The sequence below is a fragment of the Anas acuta genome, chromosome 8, assembly GCF_963932015.1.
Source record: "Anas acuta chromosome 8, bAnaAcu1.1, whole genome shotgun sequence".
Classification (NCBI taxonomy): domain Eukaryota; kingdom Metazoa; phylum Chordata; class Aves; order Anseriformes; family Anatidae; genus Anas; species Anas acuta.
Genome location: NC_088986.1, coordinates 3,169,238 through 3,189,261, shown reverse-complemented (window position 1 = coordinate 3,189,261; position 20,024 = coordinate 3,169,238). Strand labels below are relative to the sequence as shown.

At 41.0% G+C, this 20,024-nt stretch overlaps 1 protein-coding gene across 2 annotated transcripts; it reads right to left on the bottom strand.

The window, feature by feature from the left end:
* Positions 1 to 702: 702 nt before the first annotated feature.
* On the bottom strand, positions 703 to 20,017 carry TM2D1 (TM2 domain containing 1). Of its 2 annotated transcripts, XM_068690733.1 has the most exons (7): positions 19,695 to 20,017; positions 18,924 to 18,997; positions 16,863 to 16,971; positions 12,918 to 13,009; positions 9,419 to 9,492; positions 8,076 to 8,194; positions 703 to 1,955 (listed from the first exon to the last, which is right to left on the bottom strand). In XM_068690733.1, the coding sequence occupies exons 1-6, from the start codon at positions 19,877 to 19,879 to the stop codon at positions 8,084 to 8,086; spliced, it is 645 nt and encodes a 214-aa protein (XP_068546834.1). In that variant the 5' UTR covers positions 19,880 to 20,017; the 3' UTR covers positions 703 to 1,955; positions 8,076 to 8,083. The 2 variants fall into 2 exon arrangements, with proteins under 2 accessions (XP_068546834.1, XP_068546836.1); XM_068690735.1 differs by lacking the exons at positions 703 to 1,955; positions 8,076 to 8,194; positions 9,419 to 9,492 and adding an exon at positions 9,531 to 10,535.
* Positions 20,018 to 20,024: the final 7 nt, after the last annotated feature.

Genomic DNA, 20,024 nt, shown 5'->3' with positions numbered 1-20,024 from the left:
AGAACTTGTGCTAGTTAAAAATGCAGACCTCAGCACTATGTACGTTTGTAAGCAGAAGGTTAAGCAGGACATTTTAAATGGTAAAGCAAAGGGCTTAATCAAGGCTGAAGAGCAAAATGCAGTGGGATAACAGATACAGTAAACAGGCATTAATCACCATACAGGCTTAATCCAGGTATTAGGCAGTCTTGGGGCTAATATGAAGACTCACTTGCATAAGGGCTCATTCTATCAACACTTAAATATGTGAATAACTTTATTCTTGGGAGAAATTTCGTCCAAGTTAAAGGCACTTGCAAGACCAGGCCCATAGTGTGCCTTTGTAAAACGGTCATCACACAATTATTTTGCCTGCAGGGGATTTCTGAATTAGAAGACACGTGTAGGGGTGTGGCTCAAGAAAGGAAAAAATTGAACAGCCGGAGCATCGGGAGCCACTTCTCCAGGTTTTTTCCCTCGACACTGTCTGTTACTGTGACATCGAAATCCAAGCTAAGCACTTCTTGCCAAGGATGGCCCAAATAACACCATGGAGCCAGTATCATCTCAGGGGAGACCGCTCGCTGTCTTAGTGACAAATTCAGTCACTACAAATCCAGGCTTAGAACATAGTCCTTCCCGAGCCATAATCCAGTGCTTGCAAACTGTGTTTAACCACTGATGATCTAAAACTTCAGTTTCAAGAAGATAATAGCACATCCGTAAGTATGAAACTCACTTTTATTAGTTGTTTAGAAAGGTTCAAGTGCTTCCACATTTAACTTAACATCAAAAATTCCCCATCTCTGTATGAACATACACACCATGTGCACTGACGTCCTGGCACGCAACCCCCATCCTCCAGCCCAAGGTGGGTTTTGGCGTCCTGGTCAATTTTGGCTCACCTACCCCTACTGCCACCTACCCCTGAAACGGAACCTGTAGGCTCAGGGCAAGCCCAACGTGAGCTAACCTGAGGAAAGGGGAAGGAGATGGAAGTGGGGAACGGGGTAGATGGCCACAGTTTATCTATTCAAGGAACAGCAAGATGAAAAAAAATCCACAAACCTTTAATTGTGAATGTAGAAGAGGGACAGTGATGTAACTGTTCCCAGGGAACACTATTCTTATTTTGTAGAGGGAGGTGAGCCAAGATACTTAAGCTCTAGAGAACCTTTAACACAGGAAGCTATTTATCATAACAAGCTTGGTTGATACTGCTCCCATACTGAACCAATTAGATTAGCCTATTTCGTCATACTTCATAACTTGGGATGATAGGTTTCCAAGCATGGTACAGTGCAGTAATTGAATTTTGATCAAACACACATGGCCCATAACCCAGTATGTGAAACTTTCAGAACAGTTCACAGCTTTTAAATATCCAGTCAACATGTTGCCAAAAGTACAGGATGTACTTGATGCAAGTGGGAGAGGAGGGGGGAGCACGAGTCCACGCCGTAACTTGGTACAGCTGTAAAACAAACATTTTTTTGTTCCGATTCTGTTCCTACTTTAGCAAAGGAGCTGGGAGGAAGACAGTGAATGTCAAGTAAGTCGTTTTTCTCCCCAGCCCCCACGCCCCCCAGGCACACATTTCCCTTTTAACATTCTTAGATTACCACAACCTTTTAAATTCACTATACTGTACTTTCATACTGTATTAGACACACCAGCAATTATGTTTGTTAGCATGACACATCCATTGCTTACACTTAGTTAACAAAATAACTTAAAAGTCGCATGCATCATCCTCTTAATAGGGTTATAATCAATGGGACCATGGAATGAAAGCCCTAAAAATTACCCCCCACCTCTGCATTCCCCAGGCTTCTGCCTCTGCCAACACAATCCATATGTTGGGCAGTCTCTTCGGGCTCAAGGTGAACACCCAGTCAGTGCTTTGCAGTCCGTGCTCTCCCACTACACGTTCTTGCTGTTTTCTTCACAGTAAATCCGAGGACCTGAGGAAGGTTCTGTGTAAAGGAAACAGAATGCATTAATAATTTCATTCCCACCACTCTCCTGACTCGAGGGCAAAGCACCCTCTGCAGAACAGGTTCACAACGAGGAGTTTTGTGCTACTTTATTCTGAGCCAGCCAAACCTGAGCTGCTCTCTGGCCCACCCCTGGCAGCCTGGCACGCTGGAGCAGTGGGGCAGGACAACCCCAGCCGCTGCACGGGGCGCTGCCAACTTCCTTCTCGTTTGAATGCTTCGACCTGAAAGGCAGTCAGAGGCTGTGCAGCTCTCCCAGCACCTCGGGCATCTCAGCTCCCCGAAAGGGAAGCACCAGGGCAGCCAGCACCTTGGTTTTAGCTGAGGTGGTGCAAGAGACATAAAAGCTGGCAATTACTGCGACAGCCCTCCGAAGGATGGAGGTTTACCCCAGTGCTTCTGGTTGCACTCCGTGGATCAGCTGCCTCCAAGACGTCTCACACACCTGCTCTGGAGTGCAGCTGTGTAAGAGAAGCAGCCACAGGTTCCAAGGGGAGAAATGGTGCTTTCCAGAGGTAACAAAACGTGCATCTCGCTCTGTCCTGCCACTGGTTGGGGACAGGTACATCGCACAGGTACAGCCACCCCTGTCTGAGACAGAGTGCAGGAGGATGCACTGGAACCCTTCTCCCTCCCCGCCCCACGCCTGACTAAGTTATGATGCTGCAGAGAAAATTAAAAGAAAAAAAAAGAAAAAGAATTCAGTGTTCAACTTATCAAACTTGGTCCAAGTTTCAGCTCAAACCAAGGTTAAATAGGCCTGTTCTAAGCCTCTTAGAGATAGGATTTATATAGTAATTACAGTAATGGAAACTGATCTTTATAATTTTTATACTGCCTAAAATTCTGCTGTGTCATATACATCTGCAGAGCCCAAGAACTGTGCTTCTCGGCGAGAAGCACTGCAGTCTTGAAAGCAGCCATTCAAATGTATAATGGAGAATTATCAGAGCATGAGGACGTCTGAGATATAATGAACCGCAAAGAATCTGCAATCCTGGAAAAGTGAGGAGCGCATAGTTGAGAAAAGCAGCATTTTTAAACAGTTCATTTTGTTTAAAGTTTATGGAACTACATCGTCATCACCCATGCTATGAACTGCACTGAGAATGCCCCTTTTATTTTTATATTTCTTTTATTTTCCTTTGCTGCAGTTTTGGGTCTAGAGTGAGAGCACAGTGCAAAATGCACCTTGGCCAGACACAATCCCCCTGCTCTTTCCAGTTTTCTGTCGTGCAAGGAAAAATGCAGGAGTGCTAAGTCTTTGCTGTACGGTAAAGAACAACTTCAGGAGATTTGGAGATCTGATAGGGGGGTTGGCTCCACCTTCAGGAAGCAGAAGGCAAAGAGACAACATAGTTTTAAGTTTCAGACATACTTTCTGCTGAAACTAAAGCCTACACCCCCCTCTAATAGACATCTATTCCTCCTCAACGTGTTTTTGTTTCATACATATAAAATATTCCCTGACCTGATGCCCTGACATTTCCACAGATCTGATTCTGTTCTGAAGAGCCCGACTCCTCCTAGAGGTTCTCGAGAACTTGTGGAAGGATGCCTGAAAACAGCCGATACGTGAACAGAGCTGAGGTATGAACAAAGGACAAAGAAAAGCTGCTTTGAGGTGAGAAAGAAAAAATTGTGTCACACATAGGATAGTGTAGTCCTGCATCAAATATTATCAGTCATTTACACTCTCAGTGCTAAGGTTTCCATGGAGCATGAAGTTTTCTCTGAGAATTCACAGAGATTGGAAAGGTTCTCTGGGTAACACAGACGGACTGAGAGGAAGAAAGCTGGAAGAGTTGATCACATTTCAGTCTAGCAAAACACACAAGCATATGCCTAAAGTTAAGCTTTTTCCTCCCCAGATTCTGGCAGCAATTGCAGAAGATGCAAACAGACTAATCTCTTGTATTTTACCATCAGCAGACTCCGATGCAGCTTGAAATAACAAACACCCAGAACACAGTAGCTGGTTAAAAAGCGTGATTTAAATGAATTAAAATGCCACATTTTTAAAAAAAAAGCCCTATAGTGACCACTTATAACGATGAAAATGGCAAAGTAGTTAAAGGTGAGGCTATACTAAGTTTGAAAGACTATGATGTTATCAGTGAAATAACAAGAAATCACCCAGTTAGTGACGGGCAATGGAAATGGTTGCTTGCAAAATCTTGCCTTTGGCATTTCCCCAACGGGGTGCGCAAGTACCCAACCCAACCTTATTGCAGCCAACGTCGTTTTCTGGAGGAAACAGGTTCCAAAAGTGCAGAGCAAGCAACGGGAATGGCTCTCAAATGGAATAAACACCTAATGAATCTAAAAATAATAATAATAAAAAACAAAAACACTGAGAAGAGATGGGAGAAGACTGAACAGACAGAGCCGTGTAAGCAAATACAACTGAATATACTCCTGAGGAACAAAGGAAACAATTCTTGATGGGGTGACAACAGATGTTCTCCAAAAAAATTCTAACGGAGCATTTCAAACACAAAGACCTTCCTGTGGAGCTGAGAAGTTTTTCTGGCAGCCATGCAGCAATACATCTTTGGAAACATAACAAACCCTACCATTTGAGGTGCTATCAGGTCCTGAAAGCAGCAGTGACATCTTCATGTAGTAAGTGGTGGGTGGTGGTAGAGAGGGAAACAGTTAAGATAGCAAAATACTGTCATGGGAGGTTGCTGTAGCAGAGTCTTGATTTAAATGGCTGTAGGAAGAGGTAATCAGAGAACTTGGTCTAGAAAAGCCTTTTGGAAATGTGCTCTGGTACCCAAGTGAAAGGTACACAGGCTGACCTAATGGAATAACTACAACACAGAGTAATTTATGGGTCATGGAGTTTCACCTAAGTGCAACCGCTTGTACCGTGTGAGTGTAGTACGCAAAGTGCCCAAGGCCAAACGCTCCTACTAGCTGCTGCCCCACCACATCATGGTTAAACAGATTGCAGAAAATCCTCCTAAAACGTAGACTGAGAAAAAAAAAAAAAAAGTTTATGGAGCCGTTTTTGCAATGCCTGAACTGCACTGGTACTTTGGGAAGATTTGGATTTAATTCCTAGCTTGGATCTGCAGCATCTTTGCTGAGTGGCTTTATATAGGTTTTTTAATGTAAGGCACTTCAAAATTCTTTTTTTAAAACTCTGGCCTTTACTTTTTACACTCTTTATTTCTTTTTTTAAAGATAGAGAATAATGCTTCTTTGTCTTGTTGGAATGTTGAAAAGATTCCTGAATATCTGCAAGGCAAGCAGATACCATTTTATCCGGGAACAAGGCAGGATGACACAGTACATTGTCTGACAGTTTTCAGTGCTTTGCAACTGTTTTTAAGGAAAAGCTACAACCAAGAGAGATTATTCCAGTGCAGCAGGAGCAATCAGAACCACAGAAACACTGAGATGGACAACTTGATTGACAGGTGAATGTTAAAGCAGGCAGCAACACAGGAAATCATCATAGGACAGACATTTTGATAAATATTACTGTAGCCAATTTATTATTAACACAGTGGGACAGCTTTACATCTTGCATCACACTTTTCACAGTCCTTATGGTAAACATGCCATATCTGACAATTACAAGATGAAAACAAAGACCTCACTAACTCTCTGCTGGCCCTGCAGCACTATCTACTCGCTCAGTTAACCCTCTCTAAACTTCAGCAGTGCAACAAAACGAGGATGTTCAGATACACAACGTAATTCATATCGGATCTGATACAAGTTGCAAAGCTCGTGCCATCTGCGACACTAATTTCTAAGATTTCACTTTAAAACAGAGATGGTTGTGAAAGAAGTGGAAAGTTGTTAGTACAGGACGGAGGACCAAGTGGAATGCCATCTCAAGGGAATTAAAGTCTTGCCAAGGCACAAAATACTGTTCTGTCTGGTCACCCTTGGCTCCATTCTCACTGCTATGACCAAACGGGGCAGTACAGAGCAGAATGGGCACCGGTAGCAGTAGCAGAGGATTTAAGAACCCTACTTTTTGTTTTATTCCCTACATTGGTTCTGGATACGTGTTCTGTTTCTGCAGAAACACCGTAAATTAAGTTGGAATAACCACTCTTCTCTCTGCTGGTCACTTTATTTCTGGAATTAACAAACTATCTGACGGACCTCATAACTAATCATATTTTCATCTGATTCTCACAAAATAGCCCCCACATTCTTTTATGGATAATGAAGCACAAGATGGACTGCTGCAGTCACTAAGTCAAGCCCTCTGCTACTTGTACACATGGAGATGCATTTTAAAATGAAATCTTGTGTGACGACTTCCCCAAGGGTTGGTTTGTTTTATTTTGTTTTTTTAATTGAATTGCATAGTATCTTCCTATTCTCAGAGCTATATTATCAGCTTCAGGGTTAAAAAAGAAAAAGCAGACAAGTCACAGGATGATCTGTGCCATGGGATTTTATTTGATTCAAACATTTATTTTCCATCCACTTCCTGTCTGTTTTTGCAAGTGCATATTTCAGGAAACAAATCTGACATGCACAAAGAGCATTCAGTGAAAGACAAAAAGGGAGATGCAACAAATATCAGGCAAGAGAACAAAGCTAACAGAGTATTCTTGTCTCTTTGAGTCCACGAGTAGAATTCACGTTAGCAAGTGTTCCAAAACTATGTCTGAGTGAAAGAAGGAATGAATGTTAAGCACAAAGTGCTGCAAGTGGTTGATTATCATTATGTGGTATGTCAGGTTACACTGATTTGGAAAAAAACGGGATTTCTTTACAAAGCTCTCAATGCACCAAGTCTTAACTTAGGTTTAAAAGAGATTGAAACCATGAACTACACTTTAAAAAAAAAAAATCAATTTAGCAATCTGATTTTTGCATTCCCTCAAAAATACTTGTTGCGGACACATTAACAACATTTTGAAAGTTTCATCAGAAAACCAGAAGAATAGCTCAAATTATTGAAAAAAATCAACACTTAAGTTTATATAACATGGGTTTCTCGTTCACTTACTGCCAGTTTGCACAAGAAGATGAAGGCAATGTTTAAAATTGGTCAAATAGCATCAAGATTCTGTTGACATACTTCCTGTCGCTGTATATACTTTTATTTGAAGGAACATCCATGTAAACCTTAGTTGTCCTAGAGAACTTAGTTTAAATGCTTTAAGAATTTATTCTTTATTAAGAAATTAATTAAGAATAACAAAATTTATTTCACTGGAACACAACCGATTAAAAAGAAAAATATTTTAAAGGCTTTATTAACACAAAACTATTTTTTGACATTCTGTAGACCATATGTACCCATTTCTTTTCAAGAAAAAGAAGGTTTGTCTTTCACTGTGGACGGTTGTAAGGGAGGAAACAAACAAACAAACCAAAATAATCACAGCATTTATGTCCTATTCTAGACTCTGTGCAGCCCTACATTCATCCACCTTCCTATTTTGAGATGTGTCACCCATGGCTCTATTTTTTATGCCTACTTATTCGTACTGCTGATCAGCATTGACCAAATTTTCCAGCTTCACCAAAAATTCTCTTTAAGCTTTGCAGAAAGAGTTCATTCAATTAATAGGATTTCACAGAATGTGCTGGCACAAGTTTTAGAGCCACTTGGATTTTAACTAGCAGGGTACAGAGAAAAGCAGTTTCCATGGTTTGGGATATTTCAGTTCACTTCCGAACTGCTACTCATAGTTCTGACAACAACCCCTGAGTGTAATCCTGGCCCATCCACGCTAAAACTTTCATCAGTTTCAATGGAGTAAAGATCAGTATAGTTGTTCTGAACAATCCTTTCCTTGCCTCTCTATAACCCCCTAAATTACACCGACAGAGACACAGAACAACACCAGTGCAAATTGCAGAAGTCTGCACATTTCACAATGGTACAACTTCACAACCTTGTACACGCTCACAGAAACAGAGCAGTCAAAGGAACTTGGCACCTTTGTAGTAAACTCATTCACTTGATGAATTTTCATCTTTTACCATCTTTATTCAATGGACATTTAATATTCAGTTCTGATGAAGTGCAATTAATAAGTCATCAGCGACTTCAGTGGACGACTGGATCCATCTGTAAAGTAAAATGCACTTACACAGACACGAGACACTTACTGCCGGGGTTACGGGTAGCTCTGCATTTTCCTGAATGTTGCGTTGGTAATCGTGAGCCGCGTGAGCCTTGCTCCGTAGTAGTCTATAATGTAACTAGAGCCATCAGAAGGTCCAACAATCTACAAGAGAAAAAGAACCAAGACTTTTCAATACAAAGTGAAATATACACTTTGTGCTAATGTCTCAATTACTGCTAATTTTCCCATCATAAAATTAGTCATGCTTAATTAGTCAAACAGAAACTAGATTTATTTTGAAGTTATGCTGTAGTTTAACTATTTTAGAGAGCGCTGTCTCAGACTGAACATTTCCCTGGGGCTTCTAATCAACCAAATTACACAGCCAGGCGCTGGTACTAGGTTAAGCTGATGAGGATTTGAGTCACAAAATCAGGCTTACAAACGAGTGGGCTCCAAACCACTTTTCTTGAACAAAGGAAAGTAGGTAGGAGATAATTAGGCTGATGACAAGTATCTTTGAAGTACTGCACAGGTAAGAAAGAGAGATGGAGAGAAGATCATGGCTTATTTGTTCTGGGAATGTTAAATTGATATAGAGTCACCAGGGAGATGAATAAGGGGAGATGAACGATACTCTCGGTTGTGTCTGTAAGTGACATGAGGCAAAATCACAATGATAGTATAAAAGGGAACTTGAGGATACACGTATTTTAAAAGTTAAATATTTTTCTATAAACCCATACAAACAATTTCTATATCCTCAATGCATTCTGAGTTCATCATGGGAAACGAATCATTTGTGCTATATGGCTGCACTGTAAAATAAGAGAATTTGGCAATTTCACAATTTGGCAATGTCACAAGAGGTCACCCCACCCAGGGATTTAACCACCAAGAATCCTACAGTAACAGCTCTTGAGTGACACAGGACTTATATTTGAAGAGGCAGGGGAAAAAAAGTGGCAATGTCTTCTCTCCTGCACACTGCCTTGAAACCCCGACGATAGGCTCCATCAGTAACAAAGCCCATGCAAATGCTGAACTTCAGGATTCTGGGAACACCAGACTTCTTCTCATGAAAAGTCTAACACTGTGTCTCACAAAAAGAGCCTGTAGGTTCTGACAAAGTGAATTTACAGTGAAACAGCTTCCAAGCTATTCATTTTAAGTATTGCAAGATAGCTAATTTATCTAATTTTTCATACAAGCAACAAACACATTTTGTATCTATATTCTACAATGTTAATCTATAACCACAGCTAAAATAGATGCCTCGACTTTTCAAGACACAGAAGTTCTTAAGGCTAAAATGCTAACAAAGAATTAGTAATCAAAACTTTAGCAAATGCAGATTTGTATTTTGCTTTGAAAGCACAGACTTACCTGCATTGAAATCAGTATGAAATCAATTAGGCTACCAATTCCACAAAACCCTACTGTGCAGAACTTTAACAAACCTAAAAAAAAAAAAAAAGAAAGAAAATTTAACAGTAGCTTTAAGCCAGAGACTGTGAAGCTCACATTGCTGGTTGCAATCACATCCCAACCCTCCGCTATATGTACAAGTCTGGAAACAGAAATGAAGTTATAGATCATTAATTGTCAGGGAATAATAAAGATATATATATGTATATATTCATATTTCTGCATCCTGAATACACTTGAAAGATTTTAAACTAACAACTTTTACTAGAACAAAGAAATACTCTTAAACAAGACAAAAGTTGATAAGCAAGTTACTGGAAAATTTCCCTTCTTTGATCAAACAGAGAAAAAAAAAATCTAAACTTGAGCTGCAAAATTTACTTATGAATAGAAGGAGACTTTCTATCACCTCTTGAGTTGCTGCACACAGTGATTTGATTTCAGAACATGCTACTTTGGCAAACCATTTTAGTATCACTTTTCTATTTTTGCTGAAATAGGAATTTTATTTGAATATATTTATACACATATATATAGAAACACTTCTTTTTAAGCAGTATTCAAAAAAAGTTGTTTTTTGTGCAAATAAATGAAAGAGTCATAGAAAACATGGGAATAGCAACTAACAGATAAATGTTTCATGGGAAGTTGCAATGAAAGGCAGACTACTTTTGGTGTTTTCAGAAGACTGATTTAACTTTTTTATTTAATACCCGTAGTTTCTTGTACAATGAGTGTAATACAATGAGTACTGTATATATTACAAGATAACACTTAGCTGAGCTAGGCAAACATTGACGTTACTTAAAGATTAAAAGGCATTTGTCTCTTTACCTAGGAACAGCCAGTATGAAGAGGAATGCCTATCTGTTGCACTTAAGTCAGTTTCAGGCTATGCTGTTCGGGGGAAACACAGTTCCCCGCTAAAAAGCGGATCCTTACTGTGCTTACAGGGCCCAGCACACTTTGAGGCAAGAAACAAGCATATCGGTAACATCGGCCAGTGCAGCCTCGCATGGCACCTCTTCCCCAAGGGAGCTGGCACAGCAACAAGTTGTGTTGTGCTGCACAGTGCCTGGCAATGAGAAAGCACAGCAGTTTTCCAAAGGATGAGCCTGCTCTCGCTCAAATACCTGAAGGTCTCCTGACCTCTGTCTCTTCCTTTCAGCTCCCCCTCTCTCCGAAGCAGCAATCTGTCCAGAACACCACCTCCGCTCCCCAGTGCCCCATTTGTGTGGCTGCACAGGGAGAATCGTGCCAGGATAGCTGCTTGCACACTGTGGGAAGAGCATCCCACTGTCTGCAGATAGCTCCCATGGTTGACAAGATGAAGCTGGCTGATTTATAAACTCTACGGAGGCCGTTTATCATCATTCCATGGACCGACAGTACAGTCAGAACAGTGAACATGTATCTAATGACCAAGAGGATGAAGGAGTGATAGCAGGATGGTCTTTCAGCTGATTAAAAGAAAAGCCTATGCGCATATTACAGCTGAAGTTGTGTCACTTAAATGTGTAAAACCTCAGTGTATCAATGTTTAAAATACCTCATTCCCAGGGGCTGACGTGTGAGACTTGCAGCAGCCAGACATGGTTTGCCCGGCTATCAGTGCTGGCGTAGCGTAACAAAACAGAAGGGAAACAGCCAGCTAAATAAATACTGGCCTTAGGAAACTGCAGTTAAAACAATTAAATAGTATCAAATCTTTGGTGAACACATTTAGTTTGTTATTATCTCTGAATCAAGTGCGGTCAGCATTTAAAACACTTATTTGTGATGCTCATTCTGCCACCTCCTCTCAGGCTTCAGTCCTGGACCTCACCCTCAGCTGGCAGTGCTGGTCCCAGCTGCTCCAGTTTACTTGAGGAACTGGCTGTGTCCCGCGGAGCCGTCCTGCAGCATGTTACTGGATGCAGAACTATTTCTGAACTTGGCATACGTTTCTGGAGTGCAGGGTAAAGTTGATTTTTTTTTTCTTCCTCCTCACTTTCCTCCCCAACAAGCAGATCACACTGAGAAAATAAACTGCTCTAAAGCATGGAGGGAAAAAGCAGTGCTCTTAGGCAGTAATAACTTCTGGTTTAGTTCAGTGTGTGGGAGAGGAAGAGGTTGCCTTCCTGGCTTCTTCACACTCAATAGCATGTTTGCATTTGTGCTCTCTTTAACCAAAAGAGAAGGAAAAAAAGTGAAGGAGCATTTACAGTCTTCATAATTCTTGCACAAAATATTTCAATGTTATTCCCTTTCTTTATCATTTTTGCCAAAGCATGGATGACCTCCAGAAATATTTACTACAGTCAAGGAATCCAATCTACTGATTTTATTTCTTTTCTATTCTTACCTATTTGCTTTTTCCTTCTTTGGCTTTCAAAAGCTTGAGAACCTGTCTTTAGAGGAGTTTAATTTTACATCTGTTAACTCTGGTTACAGTGTGTTCCAGTGGGGTTAGCAAACATGAGCCATACAGCACTTCTATGTAAGAACAGAGTATTTATAAATCTACAGTACTGCAGTATAACTACAAAATAACTACTGCAAATTATTATTCCAAATCCAGTGATATAACAAAAGGTTCACCTGAGTGACTGATTCCCAAAATATACTTCTTTGTGAAAGAGATGGACAAAATAAGCGCTAATTATAGAATTTCAAGGAAAAAAGACACAGGTGTTAACAAAAGATTAACTGGAAAGACAGATAATGTTAAAAAACATGAGGGTTTCTACTGGATGGGCAGAAACTCAAAACTCCCAGCTGAAGGGACAGCAACATGTATAGCTTTTTCCAATTCACTGCTCCACACTATCTAGACTTTAAATTTACTCCATTTGTCAGGCTCAGAAACAAAGAAAATCCAAGACAGTAAAAGTAGTTCTAACATACCAAGGTATTTGCATTACTTAAAAGCCATTGGCACCATCACCCTGGGAACCAGGTCCTAAAAGCAGTAAGTAGAGGTAGACCTCATTAAAGGTCCCAGCTTCTGCAGAACTATTATTAATACTACGAGCTATCTTGAAGGTATTCGTTTGCCAGAATAAATTCCATATCCCAAAACACTAGCTTTACTGTAAAGTTTGCCCTCAATTTTCCTGTTAAAATCAAGCATCATCAAGCAGCTGACACATCAGTCAAAACCACTCCTGTTGCAGTGGCTCACAGAGAATGCAGTGCTAAACATCAGTGTCAAGCAAACGTAAAGCAAAATGAATGACAATAATCACTTTTGCTTGTGAGGCAACCGTATATCCATTTGTCACCACTCACTCCAACAGCATAGGAGGCAGAGGTACATAACCCAGGACTTCATCTTATTTGCAATGAAGTAAGGATTCTAGTTGCAAATATAAAAACTACGACAGTCAGCACTTTTTATTCAAAATGCAAGCACACACAAATAACTCAGTCATTACAATATGCTTTAACACAAAGAAAAAACAAGAAATAAACTTACCTAAGGCAGGATAGCCTAGATAAAATCTATCTGCTCCCAACCATCCCAGAAATAAGGACAGAGCCACTGCCACTTTGTAGGAGTATCCATTTCTGCCAAAAGAAACAAGAAATGAGACAACGACTGCAAGACAGATTCACTCATAATTCTGAGAATTAAAGCAGTGACTCATTTGCCTGCTGCTTCAGTTAAAAAAAAAATCAGATTTGTTATTTATCTTTAATTAACAGAGACAGGATTGATAATGTTACGCTTTCAAACTTGCTAGGCATCCCCCATAAAGCAACCTCAGCTGTCACAACTCAAGCACACTCTTGCAGAATACCAATTCTTACGACTCTTATTCTGAAATTAAATCATCATTTCTTGTCAAGAAAGACATAATTCAGTTGCTGATCCATTCCCAGTTTTACAGAGCACTTCCCAATAGTTCAGCCCTACTGAGACAGCCCTGGAAAGCTCTGAGATGTGCGCGTACTGTCTGTAGGCATTAGTCTCACACCCAGCCAAATAGAGAGGAACAGGGTAGACAGGTGAGATGTCAGCAGAGACAGTAATTGCGATGAGATTTGAAGGAGAAATGAACCATGGCCACGGGCTGAAGAAGCCAGAAGGATTCAACAAAGAGGGTAAGACACGTACCTATCCCTGTGCTACGCACCGAGGGCAGTAAATGGCACACACTCATGAATGGAAAGAACTGAGAACTGCACAGAGATGCACAGCAGTAGGCAGACACCTTGAAGTTAAACGCCCTGTGGTTAGCCATACACAGCACTCAGACACAACAGGCTGCCTGAGATTTGTACCGACTGGCACCATTCTTGTCACCAGTTGGAGCGACGTGGCCACCTGACCATCAGTAATCTTCACTCACTGCCCATGGGGGCTTTGCACTAACAGCAAGCTAGGAACATCGAGCTACCAACTGTAAAGCCATCCTTTGCTGCACCGGTGAAAAGCTAGCTTGTGAAAAGAACAGAAACCCAAATCTAATTAGAACTTAAAAAAAATAATCAATAATTCACCGTTCTGATATGTGCACTAATATGTGCCAGCAATTACTTAATAAGCCCAAATTAAACTCTCAGTTGACAGTTGAATAAAACATGGTTTCACAAAAGACAGTAGCTGAGAACGCTCCAAGCACCTTTATTAAGCACTTTCAATGCCAAATAAAGATCTACATTTTTGCTTATTATCTAGATTTACTGACTTTAAAACTTAATGGCAACATTAAGTGATTAAACCGTGACTCTTACCTCAATATTTGTTACTTAGTGCTTATTAGCAACACAGAACATACCAGGCATTTCTGGAACCTGATGTAATGTAAATTATCAGCTTTAGAACTGCCATGTTTCCACTGTAAAGAACACTAATTGTTTTATGCAAAAGTTGAGGTAAACTGTTGGGAAATGTTTATCAACTAAAAAGTGTCAACAAACCTTTCAAGGACACTAAAGCCTAGAAACAGCTTTTGCATAGAAGGTGGGAACGCAATCTGAGATGCTTCTGATCAAAAACAGTCAGAAAGTAAACTTAGCACTTGCGTCTGCATTGAGATGCTGTTAGAGGGAGCGCAGTCTGCAACTTCAACACCACCAACCTGAGGGGCAGAAGAGATCTAGTGTGAAGTGGAAGCACGTTAACACTCTAACAAGGCTGCCTCCACTCTCGTCCTTCCTCTTACTCATTCTTTCAGATAAAAATACGTGCTGAAGAATTAACCAGCAAGCAGGAAAATAACGCTTCCCACTAATCTAAAGGAATTTCTACAACTGGGTAAAAGATGCAATTTCTTTTCAGTTGCTCTTTGATTTTTCTCATGCTTCATCCAGTCTTTCCTCATACATTTCTCGCATAAACGCCTTTTCCTCCTGCTGGCCATGCCCGTTGATACTACCCATAGTACTGCTGCACGAGCCAGTGGCCTCTGTGCTCTCTCAGGGTCTCAGCACTGCTCAAAGACCTGTCCACGTGGAACTTCAGGGCCTCTGCAGACTGTCATTTGATGGACTCCTTGCTTAGAATGATGATGCTGGCACAGGGAACATTTCAAGCCTGCAGAATCAGGGCCATATATTTGCATATTAAGCAAAATACATGACAGTGACAATGTGGGGAATTCCAGAACCTGGCAAAAATCTAGCTCCAAAACACTAAGTTAAAACCCAACCAATCCCAAATCCCAGTCCTTTGCTGTAGTGACCTCACTAGTAGTTACAAGCTATTCCTTGAACAAATACCAGGAGCGACTGAACTTGAACACATCCTCGTACACAAACAGAACAGGATCCTAGAGCTGTAACCTAGACTGCTGCTAAATTAGGGTGTTGGCTGAGGACAACATGCTGATTTGCTCCTTCCAAAAGCTAGGGATAGAAATTAACCTGCTGTCCCAACACAGGGGTAATCCCACTGTGGGAAGATGCCTACTTAAACCAATTTTCTGGTTAAATGATGTGCAGTCATTTTTGCCGATATTATGCAGGTATTTTTCACCAAAACTCAGGTAAGATGTTAGAAAATCTCCAAAATCTCTCAACAACATTCTTGCATAAATCCTCCTAAATTCTCAGTTGAACTTTACTAGAGGTTTCAGCATACCCACAACAGGTCCTCTTACCCCTGTGCCACACAAGCAGTCGTGGGACTGGAAAAGCCACAGCAAGTTATTTTGGTAGCTTAACCACTGGTAATTTCATCACAAATAATAGCCACCATAAAGTAACAGACAACATAAGAATAATATTTTTCTGCCTACATAGATCTGTGCTGTTTTTTTTAATTCATAAAGAAAATACAAATTTTACAATGTTTCTAAAAAGTACGTTAAACCAAAAATATATAAAAAATGTGAACACAAAAATAACTTCCTATTTTAAAGAGGAGGCAATTTCATTAAACTAGCGTAGCTCATCTTATTCTCAGCCCCCATCACAGATGGGACTGGAACGCAATTGTTTCTGGACAAAAATGTGACTGAAGTCTCGTTTGCTAGCATTTAAATTTGATTAGATGTAATAATATGTTTTCTTCAATTTGCTGAGCTTTGACTGTAGAGAAGACGAAATACAAAGAAAATATTTATGAAACTAAGCGGCAGAGCTGCACTTCTGAGCGAGGCAAATTATTGAGCAGTAAGCACCGCATCACTAGGGTGATAAGGAATACTCAGCAAACATTGCAACTGGAGCTGTAATTTCCAAAGATTCCACAATTGGACAAAAGGAGAAGGCTCCTGCATGACTCCCACAATAAGCAGAGACAAATGGTGCTGACAGGTGTTCATTGATCATTAGCACTGGCCAGTTGGAACGTTTATTGGTGTCCAGAGCTTTCCATCGCTCACAACACGCTTCAGAAAAAACAGGTCCATCATTTTCAAGTTACAGAAATTGTCTCTTAAAAGACATGCAGGACTTGATTAAAAACGTTTATTTAAATACAGAAAAAAATTCCTGTAAGAGATTTTCAGGGTACTGAAGAGAGACTCACGCTCCCCCCAATATTTATGCATCCCTCATCCCTGTGCTGGCATGAGCACGTGAAGGGACTGTACGGTGACTCAACTGATCCAAGCTAAGTCAAACCCACATCAGTTCTCTGACTGAGTGTGGAGGAGAGAATGTCAGGAAAAGGGATAGAGAGGAGTCCCCGTGCTGATTTTAAGCATGTGTGAAGCGTGGCCTTGGAATTTGGGGCAAATCTTTGCTGGGGTACACACTAAGGTAAAATGAAGACAGAAACATAACTAAACAAACAAAGAAGTTTCCAGCACAGAGACAGATTTACTTATGAACATGCACGCTGTATCTTTATACTGTTTGTAATATTTATTTGAGGATGAAGTAACACACGTAGGGAATTCCAACTTCTTCCTCCTTTGTTTTCAGTGTGAAAACAAAGATGAATTAATACAAAAAATAATGGTGTACTTACACATTGCGGCATGCAATAGGCTTGTAAAATCCAACTTCATGTCCAGTAAAGACTTTTTCTACACCAAGGTGATCTTTACAGGTAATATTTGGTGCTGGCAGACACTGAACTGAGAACAAAGAAAAAATACTTGCAATTAAGCAGAAACTGACTGGATATTGTAGCATTTTCCTGACAACACATAAGCGAAACAAACAAGTGAAGTTACACTGTGCAACACTCTAGAGGCACAGCACAGTACAGAGCCTCCTGCTCTGAGCAGGAGGCTGGACAACAGGACTGCCTGAGGTCTCTTTCAACCCAAACAGTTCCCTTATTCTAAGCTAAGGCTTGGCTCATAAAAGAACCAAAGTGGAAATCACAGCAGAAAATGACATCTACTAAAATTCTGTGATGTATTACCAGAGTATTAGTCACTCTCCGCTGTTTTAGTGAGTTATTTTAAATGGGAGAATTCCAGTCCTTTACACACTTCGTAGTAGCTTTCAGTACTTGTGAGACCTGTTGATTAGTTCCAACTGAACTGCTAGATGGGTTCAACATTTCTTTCCTGATTTTCCAGTAACACCCAGAAGAAAGATGAGGATTTGGATTTATTTTTTAATATCTATCCATATTGCATAGGACCATCCCAAAAATTAAGTTAAAGATTAAGTTCAGATGGTCAGTATCTGTAACACGGGGAAAAAAAAAAGCTGTGTCTGGACTTAATTGCCATGAAGTCGTACATGGATGTTACTGATCAATGTGCCTCGTCTAACACAGCTACAGAAAGCAACATTCTTTCTTTTACAAAATTTAAGCAAAGAAAGCACGGCTTTCTATTTAGAAGAAGCCACAGCAGTTAAAATATTGACACAGGGAAGGATGCTGTTTTCTTGTCAAACACATGCCAGTACGGCTCCAAACCTGCTACTCCATGAGACTACTTGGATGCTTTGCATTAAACCCCTGCCTGTTTGGATTATGAAATCCAGAAAGATGTTTAAAGACTGTAGTGCTTCAAGCATGAGCTTTAAGACCAACTTTTTATTATTTAGATAATGCTGACGGAGGAAATGACTCAGATACTGTGAGGACCATCTAAAGTCTGCTGTATGTGTAAAAATTATATAGATATAGAAATGAACACATTAATAAATCCAGCAACCTTCCCCACTCTGAAGCAAACGTATAGTGTATCGAATACAATCACGTGGTTAGACACAACTACCAATGTGAGCTGTGATCAAACTACAGGATATTCTTTGGCTCACTGACTGCCTGTTTATAATCAGGGACACAATGTCAGAGATGATGTAAAGGACTGAACAACTTCCAGGAGGATGTATTTTGGGAAGTATATTCAGCCAGTCTCTGAAAAGTACTTGGAAAACCTCCACTATCCCTAAGCATCCCAATAAAGAAAATTATTTAGTGTTTATACACAGTAAAATCTGAAAGATAACAAGCATGCACATGCATTTTAAACATCAGTGTACATAAAGCAAATTAGCTAACAAAGAGACCATTCTGCAAACACCAGAAGAGCTAAACATGTGTAATAAACCAAGCGACCAATTTAACTGCGTTTCTGTCGTCCTCCAAAGAAAATCTGAATTTAACGTCAAAATAAGCGTAACTGCTTTCAAAAGAGACCCTCATGGCACCAAAAACTCTTGATGACGGAAGGCACCATCCTTCCTTAAAAGAATTATACAGATTTTGAAGGTTTTGAGGTTGCTCTGCCATATGTCAGTTCTTCTAAGCATATGCAAAACTGAGTAGGACAGGACTGGTTTGCTCTAATCACAGTAGAGAAGGACGGGGCCTAGAAGATATAACATACTTTGAAGAGGCTTACCAGAAACCTCACTTAAAAACGTACCAACGAGAGACAACGTATTTATTCATTTTCAGTGAAGCATCCCATGTACACAAATGTTCCAGGCTTTCACACTAATGACATTACTAATCCCATGTTTTAAAAGCTCATCTAGCAGATACATAAATGCATGAATTAAATGCTTCCTTGGAAAATGTAATTACTGTCAATATATGTTAGAAATTGGAAATCCTTACCATATGCCGTGTGATTTGTACAATTCATTGGTTCTTGTGTGCTATTGTCTATTTTAGGCTCATCACACATATATGTTCAGGTAATTGAGGAAAACGTTTCTCATATCAAACACTACAACAGGTTTAACATTAATTTATTCCACCCTCTTTAACCTCTGAGGATTAAAGATGTACCTTGATGTCAGTTTTCCTCCCTCCCCATCCCCCCAAATAGGAACAGCACATTACCATACAGCAAATCTGCTAATCCAATTTAATACATCAATATATTGCATAAGCTCCACGCTTAATTAGTGCTGCAGTCAGCACTACCTAAGGGAACTACAATATTTATCAGTCACCGTCTCTGTATTTGAAGGCGACAAGGTAGAAAACCCCAGCCTATGCTTCCTTCCTTATTTTGATACCGGGGTACCTTTAAACCGAGGCGTTTGGTTGAGAAGATTAAAGCTACAATAACAAATTTCAAAGAACACCTAAAAACGAACATCGGAAACGCCGGGAATTTGGACTAAAGAAAACGTGAGCAGGAACAAATTTTCAGAGGGCTGAACTCCCACGGCCAATAAGGCAGGAGGTGAAATTAACTTTTTTTTTTCCAAGCTACCCCCAAACAAACCCGTGCCACCACACACACACCCCCTCCCTCCCGCTCCTTCCACCCGAGGGTGTCCCTGCCACCACCGCTGCCCCCCGGTGCCTCACAGCCGCCGGCCCCATCCCCTCAGCCCCCGAGCCCCGTCCCCCCCGCCGCGGCCGCGCTCAGGATATTGCCCCAGCCGCAGCTCGTCGCACTTGGGCGGCGGCTCCGAGCTCGCCGCTGCCCTCACGGCTGCGAACCAGAGGAGGAAGAGGAGAAAAGGGAGGAGGAAGGGGAACGGGGCCTCGGCTGCCCCTCGCCACCTCAGCACCGTCCCCGCTGCTCCCGCCGGCCGCCGCCCCGGCCGGGCGGCCATCTTGGGAGCCGCGGCCGCCGTCAGTGACGCCGCGGGGGGGGAGGAGGAGGAGAAGGAGGAGCGGCCCCACCGCCCTGCCTCCGGGGGAGCCGGCTGCGCGGGCGGCCCTCTGGGTGCCGCTTTTATTTATTTATTTGTCTATTTT